Here is a 16,109-nt window from a genome sequence, read left to right as displayed (position 1 = left end):
AATTTAGAAGAAAAGGCAAATACTCCCTCCGCTCAAAGTCTCAAACACAAATAGGCTCTTCGTTTCCCAGCTAATGACCAACAGTTTCTTCATAGTCACCCTGGAGACAAAGACTTGATATTCCTTCATCTTTGGCCCCAGACGAAGACCAGTACACTTTATCAAAAGCGCAAGCCCAACTCAAACGGTTCTCCTCCGACGCTGCTCGCCGCCTCTTTCCTCTTTTGGCGCTTGGATTTCAGGTTTTTTCTCTCAAACCCAATTTGCTTTGCTGCTGTGTGTGTACGTATGGATGTATGTATGCATGTGTGTATACATTCTTCTGGATTTTAAAGCAATGTGGATTAAGTTTTGATTTTAAAATTTCGGGATAAAAAATTTAGGTTTACAGAGTTTGAATGCTAGAAATTTGTTTGTTTTGAATTCCTTGTTTCTTATTTCTACTCTGCATAGTCCATGTATGATGCTTGGCATATTCCTATAAACCTGCCTGTGTTTAAGACCTGCAATTTAATTATTATGGCCAGCTAGCCCATTTTGGACTATGTTTTAGGTTTTGATTCATTTGTTAGTTAATTTGCATAGGTTTAGGTTATTGGATTATGGCTCGGGGGAGAGATAGAATCAGTCAACTTCCCGCGGATATACTTGACCACATCTTGGGATTCTTGCCAATTCAAGAGGCTGCTAAAACTGCTGTGTTATCTTCCATTTGGAGAGATGTTTGGCTTAGTCTTACCCAACTCAATTTTGATCATAAGTTCTTTCTTTATATTAATAATAAACATCACCGTGCTAGCAAGTATGTCAGGAAATCAGCTGCAAGTTTATACGTGATCAACAAAGTTCTCCTGCTGCACAAGGGAACAATTCGGAAATTTGTTCTCTGTTTTTATAATGTTGGGATACTTGCAATTAGGTCTCGGTCTTATGACTTCGATGAATGGTTACTTTTAGTCACACAGAAAGGTGTTGAAGAAATCTACATTCGTTTTGAGGAAAAAGCATACCGGTTGCCAGGCTGCATATTTTCTTGCTCAACACTTAAGAGATTGCATCTTTATGGTGTCATTGTTGATCCAATCAATTTGCCTTGCATATTACCTAATGTTGCTTCACTTTGTTTTGAATGGGTTGACTTTGTTCCTATAAATTGTCTAGATTGTGCTATTGATGTTCTTGCACTCGAGGATTTGTCATTTATCAGCTGTAAAAACACGTTTTATTTTGACATTACTGCTCCAAAGCTGCGTAGTTTAACAATCAAATCTGGCTCATCTAACGAGTTGGGCAAATTTCTCCCGGTTAACTTGGACTTGAGATCTGTTTCTACTCTTGATTTGGGTGGTTGTGTCCAGGTATTTAGCCATAACTTTTCTTTATCTGACTATTGTTTATTTATAAATTCTTTTAAAGGAATTGATTCTACTTTTTTTCTATTTGATTTTTAAGGGATTTGTTAAAGAATTCACCAAGATGGGATTTCGACTAAATGTGAAATACCTTAAGCTTTCATGTTACGAAGAATTCTATACCCAAAGTGACAGATCATTTTCTGTGCTTGCTCATTTGCTGCGATTATGCCCTAAATTATGCAAACTGGTTATCAATTTATTTTGGGTAATCTTTATATTCATTGATAAATAGTTCATTTTTTCATTTTCATATTGTTTTGCATTTCTGTATAAAATTTTGTGTAAATGTTGATTTGATTGAGTTTTCTTTTCTGTATTTGATGCTTGTCTATAGCTCAGGTCAGTGGCTACTGAATGTGTGAACGCCTTGTTGGAACTTCATGATGTGGCTCAAACAAATACGATGCTCCATGCTTTAAAGTTTATTTCATTTACAGGGTCACATTCTGAAACGCTTTTCATTAAGAAGCTATTTGCTAGTTTTTCAACACTTGAAAGGGTTGTCATTGTTTGTGAGAAATATTACTGCAAAAAGGACTCTACTTGCCTCCACAAAAACAAAAATTATTATTGTCTAGTGAGTATATTTCCATTGAACAAACAAGTTTCTATTTTGGAAATGGTTTCTATGAAAATCTCTGCATTCCATTCAGTTGTTGTGTGTGTGCCTAATCTTGTGGCAACTTGAGATATGCGTATTGATAATATTCATTTTCACAGCTACCTTATTCAGTGAAGTTTTGATTGTTTGTATTGTTTTTCATTCCCTAATGCAATTTTGTCCCAAATTATTTTTGGAAGGTTGATGGAATGAAGACAAATGGTGACAACGTTGTCTAGATGTTTTGGAAGTAACGGCTTAGTTTGGCTCACTCACAAAATTCTCCGCACTGAAGTTCGAGGAAAGAAATAGTTTTCATCAAGCCATTACTTGTTTGCTTTCGTATGCTCTGTTTTTAACACTCGAGAAGGTTGCCATTGTTCATACCCATAGTTTGCAAGATGTTTTGAATTTTCTTCGTTTCTTAGAAAAGCAAAAATGATTTTCTTTTAAAAATCTTGTTGTATTTTTACTATTGGACTCAAATCCTTTTGTTTCCTTCTATGAATGATATGCTCTATAGCTTTTGCAATGTGCCATGGTTAGCTTGTATATAACTTTTGGAGCTTACTATTTTTTTTTTTTCGTTTTTTTTTGGGTTTTTAATTCATCACACCACTCTAGTTGTATATACATTTTATTTCAACGCTTGTTAATATATTTGGCCTAATCATGCTTAGACACCACCTTGTTGCTATTGGTCAAATTTTTACATTCAAACTCATTCATGAGTGGTGAATGGAAGTGAGTATCTTGAGATGAATGTAATTCTAGTAGACTTTTTGAAATACAGAGATTCAGATCGATTGTCACAAAGTTGTGACCTCTTGCAAAAAATGTTGCTATCAAGTTTAGTAACAGAAATTTTGCCACTCATTCTTCAAATTCATCTTAGGGCCCAAGTTTGAGATATTTATACAAAAAAAAGTTTGAGATATTTATACATAAACTTTTATGAAGGCAAATTCTCTCTTTGCTCTGACACAAATTTATAAGAAGGCATACAAATATACAATCAAAGACTTGGTCTTCATTTCTGGCCAGAGACAAAGACCAGTACTCTTTGTTTGGCTAGAGACATACAAGGGGAGTGGAGCGTGTGTGTTTTAAAAAGAAATTTATGTAGCGATTGGTAACTGAATAGTAAAAGATTTTACCGTTATTGAAAATTAACGAATTACACAAAATTGGTTAATTTAATAATTCAATTGCACTACATGCAATTCAGTGGCTTATTTGAATATTATTTTTAAACTCGTAATAAAAAAACAATTTATTATATTATACTCCGTATCATTTATCATGTCATTTATTAACATTTTTTAGATAGGTACAAATGGTTAAAATTGCCAAATTATCTTAAAAATTCATTAGGAAAAAAATTGTACGGACTACGGAGTAATAGAGAACCAAACGCGACCATATCAACAAAGGCATATATGGAGCTAAATATAATAAAATTAAAAATTAGAGAGTAAATATGGCAATAATACGACGTTAGTGAAATTAAATTTTGAATCTTCTGTTTCGGCGCTGCTCAAACGGTTCTCCTCCGCCGCTGCTTCTCTTTCGGCGTTTGGATTCAGGTTTTTCTCAAACTAATAATAATAATAATAATAATAATAATAATAATATAAAATCCTAGACCCTAGTTCAATATAATCCTAGTCCTAGTCTATATCTATACTATATATAAAAACAATATCCTTCTCCCAAATTTTCCCGCCCAAACTTAGTGGCATTTTAGTAAAATCATTTATTTTATTCATTTATTAATTAATTATTCATATATATATATATATATATATATATATATATATATATATATATATATATATATAAACAAAAGTGCCTGGACAATTTTTTCTGTCCAAATAGGAGCATTTTTGTAAAATTAAACTCAAAATTATTTTAGTAAAATCATTGATTTTATTAATCAACCATATATATTTTCATAAAATTAGCAATCAATTAGTATTACAATTAAAATTAATTACACTTTCCATTGAGAGGACCCTTTGTTTCACAATTTTTGTGCTATATATATCATCATATATTACAGGACAAGTCCAGCTAAATTTATCATTCCATATGACCTGGAGTCTCTAAAAAACAATTACTCCATAGGAATGAGATTTAAAATGAGGTTTGAAAGGGAAGAAGCTCCTAAGCAGAGGTATATCACATGTGTTAGCATTATTGAGGGTGATGTGTCTTTTCTAGACTATTAACTAATATTATGAGCGTTATGTGGTGGTTTTTTTAGGTTTACTGGAACTATTATTGGCATTGAAGATCGTGATCCCCAGAAGTGGCTAGAATCAAAATGGAGATGTCTAAAGGTAATACCCTTGTGTTTGAAAGGGAGAGGTTTGGTGATACATTTTTATTTGTGATGCCTAAAGTGATATGTATTGCTATCTTTAGGTGCAGTGGGATGAAACTTTAACGATTCCAAGGCCTGATCGGGTTTCACCTTGGAAAATAGAGCCAGCTCTTTATCCTTCTGCACTAAATCCACTAATTTGTGCCAAGCTTTCCCCCCAAAATTTAGGGGCATTTATTATAAATTAATTTCTCTTAAATAATCATACTTTACTATGTGTTTATGTTTATTGGTTATAATGTTATTTATAAACAAGAAAATTGCAATTTATTAATAATTATAATTAATTTATTTCTAATTTTTTTTCACATTTATTTTAGTAATAATATAATTATATAAGGCATATTACTTATAGATATTTTAAAGATAATTTTAGACAAACAAATCATATATTATTCAATTAATTGAGTAATACTTTTGCACTAATCTTTTTTTTTTTAAAGCACTTTTGCACTAATCTTATAATCAAATAAATGTACACATTCAACATTAGAATTTTTTTTTATAATATCATCTTTATTTTTATTATCTCAATATATAATAAAAAAATTTATCCACGCACGGGTAATTGGACAATTATTTGTTATAATTCAAGCCAAAAAAACATCAGAAAACATAATCGATCCAATCAATTTCATCAACTGCACTATATAATATTCGATGTTATAATATATATAATTGTATATCGATCCAAATATTCTTAAAATATTATAACAAATCCATTCCGTGCAACGCACGTGCGAAAATACTAGTTAAATTAAATATATAATCCTTCGCTCCTTCAGCTCTGCGACTCAGCCGTCTCTCTCCACCGCGATTCTCTTGTCTCCACCGGCGGCCGGCCTTAGTGTTCTCCGTCTGGCGTCTGTTACTCTGCTCCACGGCTAATCTTCAAGATTTCCTAACCCGCAAAGGCCCAAAACCACTGTAGCTGATGCAAGTAGGGATTTAATAACTCCTCTGCCTGTAGAGATAAAGCACAGAATTTTGGAGTGTTTGCCCATCAGACACGCTGCCAGAACTGCTCTACTCTCAACCCACTGGAATGATGTTTGGTTGCAGCATGGGAGGCTTGTGTTCAATTATGACTTCTCAAATAGTGTCCAACAGGGTCACGATGATGAAGGCAGAACTCTGGTTGACATAATAAATACTATTCTCCTTCCCCGTGCTGGACTGGTTAAGAAATTTATTCTACACAGTGAACATTATTTTCCTAAGCTGCGGCAGTCTGTTTTGAATAGGTGGTGTCTTTTTCTATCAAGAAATGGTGTGGAGGAGCTTAGCATATGTTTTTTTTTTAATTGTGGAGAGGCTGAATATAAACTGCCATTTTGTATACTCTCGTGCCGACAATTAAACAACTCAATGTCCAAGTTCGCTTTATTGATTTGCCAGTAAATAATAATAATGTTGGTGGTATATTTTCCAATGTCACGTCATTATCTTTCAGGGGTGTTCAATTTAGGCGTTAATGGAACTGCCTCTATTATTAGTATTCCTAACCTTGAGAAGCTAGATTTTGTATTTTGTTGGATCAATAAATTTGAGATCAGCGCTTCAAAACTTCAAATGTTGTCTGTTCGTAATTCTGTGTGTAATGTGGTTGAATCAAGATGGTTGACACCACATTTGAAAGCAATTAAGGCTCTTTGGTTGTGTGGCTCTTCCTTGCAGGTCAGAATCTATTCTGCCTCATTTTACTTTATGAAATGGATGGCTGACAGATATAATTTAATTAGTTTCCTGCTTTCTAGCTAGCTTGTTAAAGTTCTTAATTGTCTGCCTAATTTTTTTTCTTTCTTTATTACTATCTTTCAAGTATAAGGACGCATCTTTGTTTGCAACTGCAATAAATCTCCAAGTACTGGGGTTGTATGATTTAAGTTTTGGTTGTGGGAAGCAGCTCACCGTTGCTATGCAATTGCTTCAAAAATGCCCCAACCTATGTGAACTGAGAATTATGGAAGATCAGTTGAGTATACATTTAATTTGGCAATCATGCATATATGATTCTTCTGTTTTTTCTTTTTCAAATGTCCTCACAGTTGTGCATGGCTTTCATTTCTTCTTGAGTTATAGCTAGTATGCAAAAGTGATAAAGAAGCTGCATCAAGACTTTTGGAGGATCCAAATGGTTGCTTTATTGTTCAGGATCTAAAGATGCTTAACCCAATCAAGTTTGAATCATTTAGAAGAGCCACAGTCGAAATACTTTTTGTGAAAATGCTGCTCTCAAAATCCCCCGCACTAGAGAAAGTTGTTATTATGGAATCTGGTTATATTGACGCATCCGTAGCTGTCAAAAGCCTAAGGGAGTTGTTGTATTTTCCTCGTGCATCTCCAAAAGCCAANGTTGAGTATACATTTAATTTGGCAATCATGCATATATGATTCTTCTGTTTTTTCTTTTTCAAATGTCCTCACAGTTGTGCATGGCTTTCATTTCTTCTTGAGTTATAGCTAGTATGCAAAAGTGATAAAGAAGCTGCATCAAGACTTTTGGAGGATCCAAATGGTTGCTTTATTGTTCAGGATCTAAAGATGCTTAACCCAATCAAGTTTGAATCATTTAGAAGAGCCACAGTCGAAATACTTTTTGTGAAAATGCTGCTCTCAAAATCCCCCGCACTAGAGAAAGTTGTTATTATGGAATCTGGTTATATTGACGCATCCGTAGCTGTCAAAAGCCTAAGGGAGTTGTTGTATTTTCCTCGTGCATCTCCAAAAAGCCTAAGGGAGTTGTTGTATTTTCCTCGTGCATCTCCAAAAGCCAAAATTGCTTGCATGGAACACAAGGACTCCGGGTTTGGTTGGACCACGGGCGGATTGTGGTCAATCAAGACTTGGTGGTAGAGTGTGCATAAAGATGCAAAGGTGATAAAAGTGTATCTCTCGATCTCTTGTGTCATGCTAGCCGCCGTGTTAAGTGATTTACTCTATGCACTTCCTGTGGAGTAAGAAACTGATCCTGTAGAGTATATATTTGGCTATCATGATTTTCTTTTTTCTTAATTTCCTTACGGTTGTACTTAATTTTCATTTCTTGTTTAGTTGTAGACATGTTTATCTAATGAGATAAGACTTTCAGAAGATCTTATTGTTCAAGATCTAAAGATACTTAGCACATTGAAGATTGAACTGTTTTAGGGCATCCACACTCGAAATTATTTTGTGAAAATGTTGCTCTTTAAATCCCTTGCCCCGGAGAAAGTTGTTATTCAAGAATCATATGATCTCGACTCCTCCATGGCAGTCAAAAGTCCAAGAGAGTTGTTGGCTTCCCTGGTGCATCTCCAAAAGTACAAATTGTATACATGGACAATAACTTTAGGCATAGAGTGGTTGGCTTCCCAGCTAGAGTTTTAGGAATGGAGTATGGTGCAGCCCATTGCATGGTTTAAAGTAGAAATGTAATCAATGGTTGTCCTAAATTGTTGTAAACTTTTGTAAGATAAGGATGACATCTTATTTTGCTAAGTAGTAGACTTGAAGAATGTCTCCCTACTATATTTTGTCTGAGATGATGTTGGATACTTATAGTGTAATAGGTATATGGGGTGTGTTCTTAGTTCTTATTGCATTAATATAGTTTCTTCTACCACTTGGAGAATCTGGTTGAGTGGAATAGGTTCATCCCTCCTTAAATCAAATGCCAAGGGTTCGGTCTTTGATTTCAGTATGGAGCCCATCCACTGTGTCCGACGGTGTAAACTTCTAAATAAAAAATATAATTTCTTCTATCTTTATTTTGGTGTTCAATTTAACCAACTTCATTCAAGTACACCCCCCCATTGTATATATAGTTGAAGTTCACATTTGAAAAAAAAAATCTTCAAAGAAATTCTTTTTGCTTTTTACCTTTTCTAGAAAATATTTTCACATCTTAATGGTAGCAATTTATGAGCGTGATAATTTTTATTTTTTTTTGGATATTCTAATACAATAAACAAGGTTTTTTAATCACCTGAAAGAATAAAATGTTAAAAAAAAATGATATTATGATATTGCTCTTCATATTGAGGCGCAAATTATACCGTGGACCATGGTACAAAACTATAATTTCATTAGACAATATACACTCAAATTCAAATGTAGTGTCTGTTCATAGCTACTTTCTCAACCGAATGAAGCACAAAGAGTCAACAATTGCCTCCAATTAAGCTCGAACCCACTCCATTATCCATGTGAAAGTGTTAACCGAGACACCGAATGCCACTAGACCACAAGGTCTTTGGCAATTAGAGTTTCATTTGATAATATAAAAACAATATGTGAGACACTTTGATTTTAGATATAGTTTCTTTTAATATTGAGGTTAATAAACACCTCGGTAGCCATGACAATAAAAATCTCTAATTAGACTAGTGTCATTGATTCTTAGTTTTCTCTTATTCCATTTAATTTTTTTTTTGAATACTACTAACTCTATTACTGAGTATTTGTTCATAACTACTTTCTCAACCTATTGAAGCACAAGAGTCAGTATTGACTCCACTGAGAATCGAACCACCACTTCCGGTATAAAAGGAAGGGTTTGATGCCACTGGACCACAATGTCCTTCCATTTAATTAAAACCCTTCAAGTTGATTAGCATTCTGGTTCCCTTCCGCTTCCATAACCCGCAAAGGCCTAACCCAAACGGTGGAGTTGAGGATTTCTGCCACTTTTTCCTCAATCTATGTTTTCTTCCTAATTTCATCTTAATTATTTACGAAATATGAAATCTTGCAGTTGAAGAATAAAATGATTTTAGCTTTTCATTTCGATCGATGCCTCATTATTCTTTCAATTTAATGGCTCGACGTCGACAACTTAAAACCTTATCGGATGCAAGTAGGGATTTAATAAGTTAGTTGTGTGGACGACGGTCCAAAAATACGTGCATTAATCTAATTCATATATAGCCTTACAAGCAATTAGCAAATTCGCAACTAGACCCAATTGGCAAGTACAAATGAATGGCATGTCGTTACTATGTGTCCAATTTTTTTTTTTTGGTCAGACCACGAGGTATCTTGAGCATGCCCTAACTGTAGGAGGCACTTTTAAGCCTGTACCATATTCGGACTAATCCCATTCGCACCGGGCCGACCTAATTAAGAGGCAAAGTGCTGGCCAGATTGATTTTTCTGTACAAGAGGGACCAGCCTCTCTTAAGGGACAAGAGTGCACAGTCACTCATGCCAATCAAGCTGGTTCGTTACTATGTGTCTATGTCATACAAAAAATTTGACTATATTTGCTTATTAGAGTATAATATTATGATGCTATATATGTTTCTTATCATACTAGACTTAAAGTTCAGAGTTTTGTGCAATTAACTAGCCTTTATGACAAGTATAAAGACGGGATTTGAAGTAATTCCTCTCAAAACTTTTCATGTACATGTCTTTGCATTTTCTTCTATTGCATTCTACACAATTCATCTTGGAGGAATGATGACATTACATCATTATTGAAATAAAATTCTTGTATTTTTATAAAGCACAACAACCATAAGATTAATTCAAAACCAAAAAAGGCTGTGTACTAGAAAATTCAACTAGTATTCTGAAGTCTCGAGCTAACGATTAGTACATTACATAATATTGAACTTAAAGAGTGAATCAAGGAGATGGATAAATTCAGTTCAACAAAAATATAATAAGATGCTTATATGTAAATGATTTTTGCGTTCCTTGACGCACGGGGAAAATTGAAAAGCTTTTGCATAACTTTAAACTCATTATTGGAGTCAAACTTCACCTTATCACGAATAATGACAACCTTCTCAAGTGCATGAAAACAAGCAAGTAGCATCTTGATGAATAGCAATTCAGACTCCGACCCAGTGAATGATCTAAGCTTCAAAGTGTGAAGCATTTTAAGTCTTTTGGCAGCACTTTTAAATCCTTCCAAAAGTGTATATTTAGAGATTTCTGCACCAATCTTCAAAAAAAAAAAAAAACCACAATCAATTTATCTTTTACACTATAATCTTGTATTAAGTAATGCAAAACAATAATAGAACAACTAGAATTTCATTAAATAATTTATCAATGAAAATGAAGATTACCAATACAGTCATTATTATATCGAGCTTGCGTAATTTTGGGCATATTTGTAATGAATGAATAAATGAAGAAAAGTCATCATCATCACAAAATTGGACATATGCTAACTCCAGGCATTCCACATTTAGTTCAGGTCCCCATCTAGTAAGTTTGCTGGCAAAATGCTTGGAAACAAACAAGGATATAAAAATGGATTAGTTCATAAAATATATTTCAAATAAATAATAGTCCGCAAAAAATAAGGATGAAGTACTGTGGCTAATATACCTGGAAAGAAAAATTCAAACAAAGAGTATGAATAAATGACAAGTTCATGTTAACCGGGGTAATACTACAATAAACCTCGATATCCTCTTCAATTTCATAATCCTTGAGTGTTAAACTGCCAAGCCTTGGAGCCTTAATGTTGAAATATTCCACATCTTCACATTGGCTGAATGAGATAGTCTCAAGCATAGGAACATCTACAACGCAATCTAGATTAATACGATCAAAGACAACGCCGACAAAACTAAGTGAAGTGACATTTGGAAATATGCAAGGGACATTTATTGTTGGTGCAACTAATACTGCACTGAGATCCAACCTCTTGAGAGTTAAGCAAGAAAATATGCAATTTGGGAGCCTGAAGTATTTATATTCTTCACAAATAATTTCATCAGTATCTGGGTTTGGAAAAGCAATGCTCATTTCTTCAACACCTTTTTGAGTGATAAAAAGGAACCATTGATCGAAGTCAAACTTCCGAGAATTAGGCCCATCACCGATGATTGATACGTCACCCTTAAAATCCAAGACAAACTTTCGAATAGGTCCATGGTGTTGCCTGAGAACTTTGTTGATTACATACATACACGTTGATGTCCTATTATAACTGTCAGGATATTTTTTCCTAACGTAAGCAAAGAACTGATCATCGAAGTTAAGTTGTGTGAGATTGGACCAACAATCTCTCCAAATGGTAGACAAAACGGCAGTTCTAGCAGCTTCTACGATCGGCAAAAATCCCAAAATATTGTCAAGTATTTCTGTAGGAAGTTGACTGATTCTATCTCTCCCCGACATCATTTACATAACTTCAACATATGCAATTTAAAGAAGAAACAAATTAAAATTAAAACAAAATCCTAAAATGTGTACTTGGTGATAGTAATTAAATTGGAATACAAAAGGATTAGTGCACCGAATTGGAGAGTAGAAAACACATATAAATCATATATCGAAATCACTTTATTCAATTTCAATCGTATTATGAACATCTATTGAACATTAATACCTAAAGATTATATCACAGTACGAAGTTACTGTCTGGGATTGAAAGGAAAGGCGGAAGAATGTATACATACACACAGGGGAACGCAACAAACAAGGCGGGTGATATTGTTTAATAAGTCCGGCAAAAGTGAACAAAAAGGGATCGTTATACCATGGACCAGGGATCATTCGAAACTACGCCGTATTGTTACGAATCTTATTACAGTTTTTTTTAAAAAAACTAAAATATAACTGTAATTTGAACAACAACCAAAACAGTACGAAGAAGCAAGAACAAAAAACACACACAAGTTCATCAGATCACAAGAGCAAACACGACAAAAGGTGAATATTTAAACAACATTGTGGAATTTGAAAAACATGGAACATAAGAGATAATACTTGGGCTTATATTCTGTGTATCCTAACATTCGAATGCACAAACACATCACAACCTGTGTTACTAACATGAATACACAGAACGGTTGTCCAAAATACACAGAATGTCTTTATAGAATACACAGAACTCATCATCCTATCATTCGAATGCACAAACACATCACAACCTGTGTTACTAACATGAATACACAGAATGGTTGCCTAGATTACAGAGAATGTCTTCATAGAATATACAGAATATTAACACAAAATACACAGAACTCATCCTTCTAACATTCGAATGCACAAACACATCACAACCTGGTTACTAACATGAATACACAGAACGGTTACCTAGAATACACAGAATGTCTTCATAGAATACATAGAATATTAACACAAAATACACAAAACTCATTCTCCTAAACATTCGAATGTACAAACACATCACAACATATGTTACTAACATGAATAAACAGAACGGTTGTCTAGAATACACAGAATGTCTTCATAGAATACACAGAGTATTAACACAAAATACACAGAACTCATCCTTCTAACATTTTGGTACGGGGTGCACAATGCATTGTGCACCCTGATCCACGATATAAATTGCCAACAAAAAGAGACCATATACTATGTAAGTTTAACATATTAAATATTTAATCCACTATATGAGTACAAAAATATTAAATAAATATAAAATTTAATTTTTATAATTAAATATTAAATTTCTCATGATCATTTTTGTCAAATTATTACTTCCTAATAATATGACATTTACTTGGAGATGTAGCATCTATGTTTACCCGTTGCGGTTGGTCAGGGAGCTCAAAGGTTGAATCCCCGGCTGCCAACAAATCGACAAATACAACTATAAAAGCATTAAACAACTTGTGAATTTGTGATTGCAGATTACCACAGTTTAAATAAAACCCTAGATCCCTAATTTTACTAATTTGCATATACTCAAATTTAATACCTCAATTTTTAGCCTGATGTGTGGCGCGAACAGCTACTCTTGAGAACCCAAACTTTCGCTATGGCTGGGTAGTGTGGGCGAGACAGCCAGAGAGCTGCGTCATTGAGTTTCCACTCCCGGGCTCTACCTTTGACTTTGAAGAACTGAGAAAATGAAATTTTTTTATAATATAAGACAGTCAGAGAGGTGCGTTTATTTTTCGTCACTCAAACGCATTCCTTTGGGTTTCCTAAAATTAACGAATAAATTTATGGGAACAATATTAATAATTTAATAATAATAATAATAATAATAATAATATAACTTCCATGCACATTTGTGCCTTAATTGGCACCTAATTGACAGAAAATGAAAATTACTAATTGACTGAAAATAAAAAAAGATCCTTAATTGATTGAAAATGAAAATGAAAATAGATTAACTAATATATGTGATGGCTGGCTACTAATCTATATCTATATTATTATTAAAAACAAAATCCTCATTTCGTTTATTCCCGCTCAAACACTTCAGTCCCAGACAATTTAAAAAGAAAAAAAAATATTTAGCAAATTATTTCAAAAATAAAATATTTAGCAAATAATAGAAAAGGAAAAAAAATGATCCATAATTCAATGATTATTAATAATGTTAGCAGTAAAAATAAAACATGAAAATGGAAACGGAATTAACTTACCAGGAAAAATAGAAAAGGAAACGAAACGAACTTACCGGAAACGGAATAATAATAATAAGGTTACCAATAAAAAGGAAAATGCTAACAAAATTCTCATTTCGTGCATTTCCTTCCAAATACTTTAGCCCAAAGTAGTCCCAAACAATAGAAAAGGAAAAATTATTGAGGAAACAATAGAAAAGGAAATTAAAAAAAGGGGTCCATATATAATTCATTGATTAATACTAATAATATTAGCAGTAAAAAGGGAAAATAATTATTACAGTAATAACTATATATAATATTTATATTTAAAGTATTAAAGTATAATTGCACAATATTTGTTTAATTATCTAATAATTATTACAGTAATTAAAAAATTAATTGTACATATATTAATATAATTGACTAATAATTATTATGATAAATAAGCAAATAATTATAATAATAATTATAATATTACAATTAAACATGGGTCGTCGTTGGATTTTTATTACTAATACAAAATTATGTCTTTTCATCTTGATTATATTACTAATATTAGTGTGTCTGTATAATATATATATACACCCTTTTATATAATTAATGTAATAGTAATTGAATTTTGATTTACAGTGTAAACTATAAACCAAAATTCAATATATAATTATATTGAATTTTATAAACTAATTATATAATTATATAATTATATTAGTTNGGGTGCACAATGCATTGTGCACCCTGATCCACGATATAAATTGCCAACAAAAAGAGACCATATACTATGTAAGTTTAACATATTAAATATTTAATCCACTATATGAGTACAAAAATATTAAATAAATATAAAATTTAATTTTTATAATTAAATATTAAATTTCTCATGATCATTTTTGTCAAATTATTACTTCCTAATAATATGACATTTACTTGGAGATGTAGCATCTATGTTTACCCGTTGCGGTTGGTCAGGGAGCTCAAAGGTTGAATCCCCGGCTGCCAACAAATCGACAAATACAACTATAAAAGCATTAAACAACTTGTGAATTTGTGATTGCAGATTACCACAGTTTAAATAAAACCCTAGATCCCTAATTTTACTAATTTGCATATACTCAAATTTAATACCTCAATTTTTAGCCTGATGTGTGGCGCGAACAGCTACTCTTGAGAACCCAAACTTTCGCTATGGCTGGGTAGTGTGGGCGAGACAGCCAGAGAGCTGCGTCATTGAGTTTCCACTCCCGGGCTCTACCTTTGACTTTGAAGAACTGAGAAAATGAAATTTTTTTATAATATAAGACAGTCAGAGAGGTGCGTTTATTTTTCGTCACTCAAACGCATTCCTTTGGGTTTCCTAAAATTAACGAATAAATTTATGGGAACAATATTAATAATTTAATAATAATAATAATAATAATAATAATATAACTTCCATGCACATTTGTGCCTTAATTGGCACCTAATTGACAGAAAATGAAAATTACTAATTGACTGAAAATAAAAAAAGATCCTTAATTGATTGAAAATGAAAATGAAAATAGATTAACTAATATATGTGATGGCTGGCTACTAATCTATATCTATATTATTATTAAAAACAAAATCCTCATTTCGTTTATTCCCGCTCAAACACTTCAGTCCCAGACAATTTAAAAAGAAAAAAAAATATTTAGCAAATTATTTCAAAAATAAAATATTTAGCAAATAATAGAAAAGGAAAAAAAATGATCCATAATTCAATGATTATTAATAATGTTAGCAGTAAAAATAAAACATGAAAATGGAAACGGAATTAACTTACCAGGAAAAATAGAAAAGGAAACGAAACGAACTTACCGGAAACGGAATAATAATAATAAGGTTACCAATAAAAAGGAAAATGCTAACAAAATTCTCATTTCGTGCATTTCCTTCCAAATACTTTAGCCCAAAGTAGTCCCAAACAATAGAAAAGGAAAAATTATTGAGGAAACAATAGAAAAGGAAATTAAAAAAAGGGGTCCATATATAATTCATTGATTAATACTAATAATATTAGCAGTAAAAAGGGAAAATAATTATTACAGTAATAACTATATATAATATTTATATTTAAAGTATTAAAGTATAATTGCACAATATTTGTTTAATTATCTAATAATTATTACAGTAATTAAAAAATTAATTGTACATATATTAATATAATTGACTAATAATTATTATGATAAATAAGCAAATAATTATAATAATAATTATAATATTACAATTAAACATGGGTCGTCGTTGGATTTTTATTACTAATACAAAATTATGTCTTTTCATCTTGATTATATTACTAATATTAGTGTGTCTGTATAATATATATATACACCCTTTTATATAATTAATGTAATAGTAATTGAATTTTGATTTACAGTGTA

General features: G+C 32.3%; 2 protein-coding genes across 6 annotated transcripts; one reads left to right on the top strand and one right to left on the bottom strand.

Annotated features, from left to right (window-relative positions):
- Positions 1-70: 70 nt before the first annotated feature.
- On the top strand, positions 71-2,103 carry LOC116024152 (FBD-associated F-box protein At4g10400-like). The gene is made up of 4 exons (XM_031265052.1): positions 71-242; positions 573-1,358; positions 1,453-1,620; positions 1,750-2,103. Exons 2-4 carry the CDS (start codon positions 603-605, stop codon positions 2,101-2,103), a joined length of 1,278 nt encoding a protein of 425 aa, XP_031120912.1. The 5' UTR covers positions 71-242; positions 573-602.
- Positions 2,104-9,933: 7,830 nt separating this feature from the next.
- On the bottom strand, positions 9,934-14,979 carry LOC116025944 (F-box/FBD/LRR-repeat protein At1g13570-like). Of its 5 annotated transcripts, none has more exons than XM_031267342.1 (5): positions 13,074-13,217; positions 12,901-12,965; positions 10,727-11,535; positions 10,462-10,623; positions 9,934-10,334 (listed from the first exon to the last, which is right to left on the bottom strand). In XM_031267342.1, the coding sequence occupies exons 3-5, from the start codon at positions 11,525-11,527 to the stop codon at positions 10,059-10,061; spliced, it is 1,239 nt and encodes a 412-aa protein (XP_031123202.1). In that variant the 5' UTR covers positions 11,528-11,535; positions 12,901-12,965; positions 13,074-13,217; the 3' UTR covers positions 9,934-10,058. The 5 variants fall into 5 exon arrangements, with proteins under 5 accessions (XP_031123202.1, XP_031123206.1, XP_031123205.1 ...); XM_031267346.1 differs by having other exon boundaries at positions 12,901-12,941; XM_031267345.1 differs by lacking the exons at positions 12,901-12,965; positions 13,074-13,217 and adding an exon at positions 14,836-14,979.
- Positions 14,980-16,109: the final 1,130 nt, after the last annotated feature.

Source organism: Ipomoea triloba, chromosome 7, assembly GCF_003576645.1.
Source record: "Ipomoea triloba cultivar NCNSP0323 chromosome 7, ASM357664v1".
Lineage (NCBI taxonomy): Eukaryota > Viridiplantae > Streptophyta > Magnoliopsida > Solanales > Convolvulaceae > Ipomoea > Ipomoea triloba.
Note: the sequence above shows the minus strand (reverse complement) of the source record. Positions and strands in the feature narration are given on the sequence as shown.